Raw genomic sequence first — 8,376 nt, forward strand, 5'->3', positions numbered from 1 at the left:
GCTTCATCCATGACCCAAAAGTACATCATAATCCATTCACAATTATATATACATCATCATTATGTATCAATATATATCAACATATTAAATCATACATCAACATACATCAATAAATAAATAAATAAATAAATATATATATATATATATATATATATATATATATATAATTTGGATCCATGAATAATGATTTTTATAAAAACATGATCTGTAGTAATGAATCAAACAATGCTCTGATACCACTGTTAGGGAACGTGCAAGTTTTAAAAACTTTTTGAGGGATTTTCATACATAGATCTTGATTCATCACATAGAGACAAATTTTGTGTAACAACAAAATAAAATATGATGTATCATTCAATTAATAGATTGAATACTTCAATCAAATGTTTGAGTAAACTTTTAAATTTTTCCTTTAAAGTGAACGTTCTCACTTATTATAGATCCCTTAGAAAAAATTATGATAATTTTAAAGAAGAGGTACCAAAGGAGATATGTTATGAATATAGAGAAAAATATATAAAGAATACAAGAGAGATATGAAATCCAGAAAATTGCTCTGCTTTTACTGGAATTCACTTCTTTTCTCAATGCCCTTCTCATCACAACACATGCATATTTGTAAGCGTCTTTTCACCTACACAACCCTTTCACTTTTATTTTTTCTGTTCACAACCCACACCAATACACACACAAGTCATGCTTATTCTCTTTTTGACATTCACATACTCGTATAATTCAAACAAAGCCTTTATTAGGAGGACCCCACAGAGCCACATCTATTACAACAAGATTTTTCTTCTTTTTAATTTTTTTTTCCGGCAAGTGAATATATATTTCTATTTTCTATATGCAATTCCAAATATTTAACGGGAAGTGAATATATATTTAACTGGGATGTTTGGTGTCAATCCCTTTCCATGGTCAATTGGTAAATTCCATCAATAGTAAATGCAAAAAGACGACTTTTGATGAAATGTGCAAATACTACAACGAAATATCACTGGAGGTGGCCCAAAATAATGCTTGTGATCATGCATTAATTCACGAATGGAACTTTGAAGGACTGTCATATGCGACAAATCCTCTTCATCACATACTTCAATTCTTTCTCTCTCCAGAGCTGTGTAGCCTTACATATATATATATATACACACACAGAATAAAGTATTAAGAACACAAAAAAAAATAACACCAACACATATAACATGGCTGCAAAAAAGACACTCATCGTCGTCCTTACAGTTTTTCTTAGCATTTTCTTGGCCACTGCCAAACCCGGCCCCGTCCCTGTCCGTGGCCCCGCCCCCGTCCCGGACAACAGTCCACCCATACCGGCAGAGAGGGCTCAAGTGGAGAGTTGGTTTCAGACCAATGTCAAACCGTACAAGGAGCGGAGGGCCAGTTTGGACCCTGCCCTTGCGAATGCCGAGAACAATCCGAAATTGATGAAGGTGGGTAAAGATGGCGAATTCAAGTCCGTGATGGATGCAATTAAGAGAATCCCAGATGGAAATACTCAACGAGTGATCATCTCAATTGCGCCCGGAATCTATAATGAGAAAGTCATCATTGATAAAAAGAAGCCGTTTGTCACTTTGTTAGCTAGTGATCCAAAGAATTTGCCAACTTTGGTTTTTGGCGATACAGGAAAAGCGAAAGGAACTATGATGAGTGCTAGTGTGATAATTGAGTCTGATTACTTCCGTGCTATCGATATAAATTTTAAGGTCCGTATATATATATATATATTCACACACATACACGGACTGTTGTCTTCTTCTTCTTTTTTTCTTCATTAATGTACATGCATGTGTGTTGATGTTTTAGAATTCGGGACCAAGGCCCGCTCCCGGACAGCAAGCACAAGCCTTGGCATTGAGAATCTCCGGTGACAAGGCTTCATTCTATAACTGCAGATTCCTTGGATTTCAAGACACCCTTTGTGATGACAAAGGCAGGCATTTCTTTAAGAACTGCTACATTGAAGGCATGGGTGATTTCATCTTTGGCAATGGAAAATCTCTATATGTGGTTGGTATCAAGGATTAATCTCTAAGAGTGAAGAATTAATAATAAATAATAATAATGATAATTCAGTTGAATTTTCAAAAATAAAATAAATTAATAAAAGTGACCACGAATTTTTATTTAAATCAATGCAACGCCATGACCAACACTTGTTTTAAAGTTTGATAACTAAATTTAAATTATTTTTCCTATAATTAAAGATATGCACATGCATTGATTTTCTCTTAATAGATTAACAATATACATAATGGATGTTTTGATGCAGAACACACAAATACATGTGATACCCTTCCCTCAGGCATTTATCACGGCACAAGGAAGACAGACCGCTACGGAAGATACTGGCTTTTTATTCGTTCATTGCAGAGTTACTGGCGCAGGAAGAATCGCTGACTTAGGCAGAGCATGGAAGCCTTTTGCCAAGGTGGCTTTTGTCTACACTGAAATGAGCGATGTGATCAAGCCTGGAGGATGGAATAACAAAGATGAAAGGTGAGTCATAGTTATATATACATTAATTATTAATATACATATGTAATTTCTTTATCAATTATCAGTTTTATAATTTTGGGACCAATTATTTCTAGCTATATTGTTAGTGCAGAGGATTGATATGGGATGTCTATAATTGTATAACATGAAGCATTGTACAATGGAAAACTAAGTTCCTGTATATAATTTACATGCGTATTTGTACTGGTACTAATGAAAAGGTAATGATGGATTTAATTGCAGGACGGTTACTTTCCTAGAATACAAAAACACAGGTCCAGGGTCTAATCCGGGTGGCAGAGTTAAATTCTCGAAACAGCTAAATGATGCAGACGTTAAACCCTATATCAGCCTTGCCTCTATAGAGGGTTCGAAGTGGCTTCTTCCTCCTCATAAAGCTTAAAAACAACTCTAAAAATAGGAAGATTGACATGGGTGGAAGAGAGGGAAGAAGGAAAATATAGAACAAGAAGTCACAACCAAGAGAAGGAGTTGGATATATAAAGATGTAAGCTCTGTAACATCATTATCAAGGACGGACCCAGAAAACTATGTTAGTAGGGGTGGTCTTTAACAACCATATAAAAAATGTTGTGGGGGCAATAGTATGATTTTTCTGTAGTTTCAGTGGGGGCAATTCTAAAATTTTAAGGGTATATATTGTAAAAAAAATGGAAAATCAATGGTATATAGTAAGAAGAAAAAAAAAAAAAAAAAAAAATCAATGGGGGCAATTGAATAGATCTGTCTCTGATCATTATCGAAATATAATTCAAGTTCAAAAATTATAAATCCACATTAAGGATGTTACAACTCCCAACTTTTAACACAAAATACTACAATTTTCAATGAACTACAAATTACTAGGCACAAAATGCAAAATAAATATAAATAGTTGGGAACTCAAATCTAGAATTGGAAACCAATTCTCTGTTGGAAATTAATTCAAATTTAACTTTACTGTATCGTCAATGTTATCTTGACAGTTAGAGTTTTGATATTAAAATAAAATGATTGATATGTTTAGGTTGTTAGAGTTTGAATGATGATTGTTATCATTCAGATCACGTTACACGTACTTACTGCCTATTTAAAGAAAGTGATTATAATCATATTGGTATATAAAAAAAATTAATATAATTTACGTGATTGTTTCCTTTCACGAATATTTTGCTTCTTGTTCCTGTTGTTACATGTTGGTTCATCACTAGCCAAAAAGGCTAATAGTGGTATCAGAGCAGTTGACGATCAGCCAGGATTACACAAAAGCGTGAAAAGAGGTTGAGGTAAAAAAAAAAAATGATGGCCGCAATAGGTAATAACAACTCTCATCCATTTGTTCCTACTTTCAAAGGTGAAAATTACCAGTTTTGGAGTATTAAAATGAAAAAAAAAAATTTATTTCTCTTGATTTGTGGGAACTGGTTGAGAGTGGTTATACAAAAAATGATAATCAAGAAGAGAGAGTTACTGCTGCACAAAGAACAACATCGAAAGAAAACAAGAAGAAAGATGCCAAGGCGTTGTTCTATATCCAACAAGGGTTAGACGACACTATTTTTCCAAGAATAATGGGAGCCAAAACATCCAAGGAAGCATGGGAGTTGCTTCAGAATGAGTACGAAGGATCGAGTCAGGTAATTACTTTAAGATTACAAACTCTCCGTCGTGAGTTTGAAACATTGATGATGAAAAGTTCTGAGTCAATTCATGCTTACCTAATTAGAGTCACTTTTATTGTTAATCAAGCAAAATCTCTTGGTGAAAATTTGAATGATAAAAAAATCATTGAAAAAGTTTTGAGAAGTCTAACTCCTACATTCAATAGTGTCGTAGCTGCAATTGAGGAGTCAAAAGATTTATCTAAGTTGTCTTCTACTCAATTGATGGGATCACTAAAAATGCATGAAAAAGATTAAACTGGTCTACAGAAAGTCAAGTGGAGCAGGCTTTATAAACAAAATTGGAGTTTAAAAGAGGCTCAAATGGAAAAGGGAAAAACTATGGATTTCAAGGTAAAAGAGGGAATTAACTCAATGGAAAAGGGAGACAATTCAATAAAGGTAATGGTGAAATTCCTATTTTTTTTCATTGTAGGAAGAAAGGTCATATTGAACAAGATTATTAGTACAAAAATAAGAATCCTGATATCCCTCAGTGTTCTTTTTGTAAAATATATGGACATAATGAAAAAGACTGTTGGTATAATCCTAAAAATCAAGCTAACTTTCATGAGGAAATAGTTTATGAAGAAAAAGTTGAAGATGAAAATGTGAATGATAAACATCTATTCATATCTCGCCTCAATGCCACTACAAAAAATATGTGGTATCTTGACAGTGCTTGTAGTAACCATATGACCGGAGATAAATCTATTTTTATTAAACTTGATGAATCTGTAAAGTCTCAGGTGTGTATGGGGAACAACAAAAGGGTGCAAGTTCAAGGCAAAGGAACCGTTGCAGTAAATACAAATTTTGGTAAAAAATTGATTGATGAGGTTTTGTATGTTCCAAGTGTGGCTCAAAATTTGATCAGTTGCGGACAGCTACTCAACAAAGGTTGTTTAGTTGTGTTTGAAGATAACAGATGCATGTTGTACAACAAAGGAGATAAAAAATTAATATTGTTTTCAAAAATGTCTAATAACAATATTTATCCTCTTGATTTTTCAAAGCTCGGGGATGATGAGAAGAAGAGAGAAATGGTTGCATGCACAGCAAAAACAACTCTAGAAAAAACATTGAAAATTCAAAAGACAAAGAAGAAACCAGTGGAAGACAAGCCTGAAAAGACTGAAATTTCAAACAAAACAAAGAATAGAAGAAGCAACAATGTTAGCAGAAGATTCAAAAGAAACCGTAGCAGTGATCATGGTAGAAATTTGAAGACTTACCCTAAATTTGTTAAAGATGTTTGAAAATTTGAATTAAGGGGGAGTGTTGGAAGTTTATTCAAATTTAACTTCATTGATATCGTCAATGTTATCTTGACAGTTAGAGTTTTGAAATTAAAATAAAATGATTGATAGGTTTAGGTTGTTAGAGTTTGAATGATGATTATTATCATTCAGATCACATTACGCGTACTTACTGCCTATTTAAAGAAAGTGATTGTAATCATATTGGTATAAATATAAATAAATAAATAAATAAATAAATATATATATATATATATATATATATATATATATATATAATTTACGTGATTGTTTCCTTTCACGTATATTTTCCTTCCTGTTCCTATTGTTACGTGTTGGTTCATCACTAGCCAAAAAGGCTAACTTCTTTACATTGACTTGATGTTCATTTATTTCATCTACTTACCTTAGAAGTATTTACATTAACTTGATGTTCTTTACATTAAATTGATGCATGTGTTTATCATATGAATATATATATTTGTGTAGATTTATTATCATGTCTTAGAAATCATATTGATATAAGTATTACACTTAATTTATTGTAGTGACAATGGGAAAGAATTTATGAAATTGTTATATTGGCATCAAGTTAAGCATTTATATAGGTTATACCTAAGAAAGATGGACCATACTACACCCTTAGATTAAGGTAGTTAGGTAGATGGTCCATACCAACTAAAGATAGTCTATGATATTTAATTGATTTCATGTGCTGCAATATATTATTGAAGGACCTTGATAGGCAATGCCTAGGGAAGATGGTGCATACTACAATCTAGTCTAGGTGGATGAACCATGCTAACCAAAGATGGGTTTTGCTTAGTCCTGAATGTATGATCTTCTTGACGATATTGTGGTAGTTTTATGCTCCTACACATCATTATATATATATAAGTGTCAATCCCCCAGTTGAGTGCAAGTTCTACATGTTTATGAGGTTGAGGTGAAGTCAATTCCCTAACCTTTTCTTTATAGGCTCAATCCATCCTTTTTACATTATTTACTATTTTTTGAAAGTTAAATTCTTAGGTTAAGTGTCAAACCAATCAATTTATCATTTCTTTTATCAAATAGAGGAAGTAGTTTTATAATTCTGTTTGCCATAAACTAGCAATCCTTGTGATTTGATAACCCCCTACTCTAGCATTAATCTGCAATGATGAATGTACTATTGTTATAAGTGGTATTTTTAAGTGGTACACATTTATGCGCATCAACTTTTTGGCGCCGTTGCCGGGGATTGCAAATAGTTTTGTAATCAGAATTTAAAAATTGCTTCATTATTTTATTTTATATATCTTTTAATGTTTTTGGTGTTTTTGTATTGGTAGGGACTAAAAACTTTCCATAAGGTTTAATTGCAAAATTTGAAGTCTTAAGGACTTTAGGTAAGTTTTTGAAGTTCCCAGTTATATTTTGTTGGGCCTTGTCGAGGCTATTGTAAATTTATTATTTTATTTAGAGCATAGGTCCTTGTCATGGCCAATTTAATTTGTTTAATTATTGTTGAATTGAGGAGAAAGGGATCAATGAATGTGGATGTATTGGTCAAGGGTTGTTGTGATTGTTGTGTTTGATGGTTGATGGTAGGTCATAGATCATTGTCTTTACCACATCTTGAGGAACCAATTGATATCGCTTTACTTGTAAGAACTCTTAGGCAACAAAGAAGGAACCTTAGGGATCCTGAAATTTTAAGAGAACTTGAAATTGAAGTAGATAAAATGGCTAATGAACATGATAATCTTGGAAATCCTAATGCTGAAAATGAAAATTTGGCACCAATGACTCTTAGGGACCATTTTGTAGCCTCTACATACATATCTCCATCATGCATTATCATGCCTAATGTTGAGGCTCATCATTATGAGATCAAATTTACCCAATTCAAGTGCTTCCAACATATCATGGGTTTGATAATGAGGATCCTTATAAACATCTTGATGAGTTTTTGGAAATCCACTCCATCGTTAAGATGAGGGATTTTCCCCAAGATGCACTTCATATGTTTCTCTTCCCATTCTCTTTGAAAGATAGAGCAAAATATTGGTTGAACTCTCTTGTTGCTAATTCCATCATTTCATGGGTCCAATTACAACAAGAATTTTTTACAAAGTATTATCCTGTGAGTAAAACCAATCAAATGCGTCGTTCCATTCTTAGTTTCTCCCAAATTGATGGGGAAATATTTTATGTGACGTGGGAGATACTTCAAGATTTTATGAGGAAGTGTCTGCACCACCAAATTCCAAAGTGGCAATTGGTGCAAGCCTTTTATGATGGTTTAACAGAACCACATAGGCAATTAATTGATTCTTCATGTGCGGTCATGTTTATGTCCAAAAATTCAGATGATGCATGGACTCTACCTGAGAATATAAGTGAAAATTCTATGTAACATGGTTCTCGTAGAGCTTCCACATCTAATGTGGTTAAACCCTCAAATCCATGTCAACCATAGACTCTTAGGGAAGAATTTTCTCAAGTAAATGCTATAGCTCACAAAGTTTTTCAGCTTGTGGCACCACATCTCTCATCTTCTCAAAATTCTTTGTCAAGTGCTATGTGTGCACATTGCGCGAGTACTTTCTATAATGTAGAAGATTGCCCTACACTGGAGCAATATTCTGAAGGTGTGCCAGAATAGGTAAATGCCATGTTCTCTTGCCCTGGAAATAATCCTTATTCCAATACATACAATCCGAGTTGGAGAGATCATCCAAATTTCTCGTAGAGGCAACAAGCCCCACAAAATTCATTATTCCAAGGTCATGGGCAATCAAATCAATCTAATTCTCAATCCATGAACCGGCCATTTCAAGCTTCTTCAAGCTATCGTCCTCCTTCCTATAATGTAAATTTTTCAAATCAGAATCATGTTCCTTTGCAATAGTCTCAATTGGATGAGTTAGTAATTTCCAATAAGCATATAA

General features: G+C 33.3%; 1 protein-coding gene across 1 annotated transcript; it reads left to right on the forward strand.

Annotated features, from left to right (window-relative positions):
- Positions 1 to 1,205: 1,205 nt before the first annotated feature.
- LOC132273444 (pectinesterase 1-like) lies at positions 1,206 to 2,923 on the forward strand. Its single transcript, XM_059774405.1, has 4 exons — positions 1,206 to 1,727; positions 1,828 to 2,031; positions 2,294 to 2,520; positions 2,764 to 2,923. Exons 1-4 carry the CDS (start codon positions 1,206 to 1,208, stop codon positions 2,921 to 2,923), a joined length of 1,113 nt encoding a protein of 370 aa, XP_059630388.1.
- The last annotated feature ends 5,453 nt before the right edge of the window (positions 2,924 to 8,376 follow it).

Source organism: Cornus florida, unplaced genomic scaffold, assembly GCF_030987335.1.
Source record: "Cornus florida cultivar Cherokee Brave unplaced genomic scaffold, ASM3098733v1 CherokeeBrave_3.0.0_Hap2_Chr01, whole genome shotgun sequence".
Classification (NCBI taxonomy): domain Eukaryota; kingdom Viridiplantae; phylum Streptophyta; class Magnoliopsida; order Cornales; family Cornaceae; genus Cornus; species Cornus florida.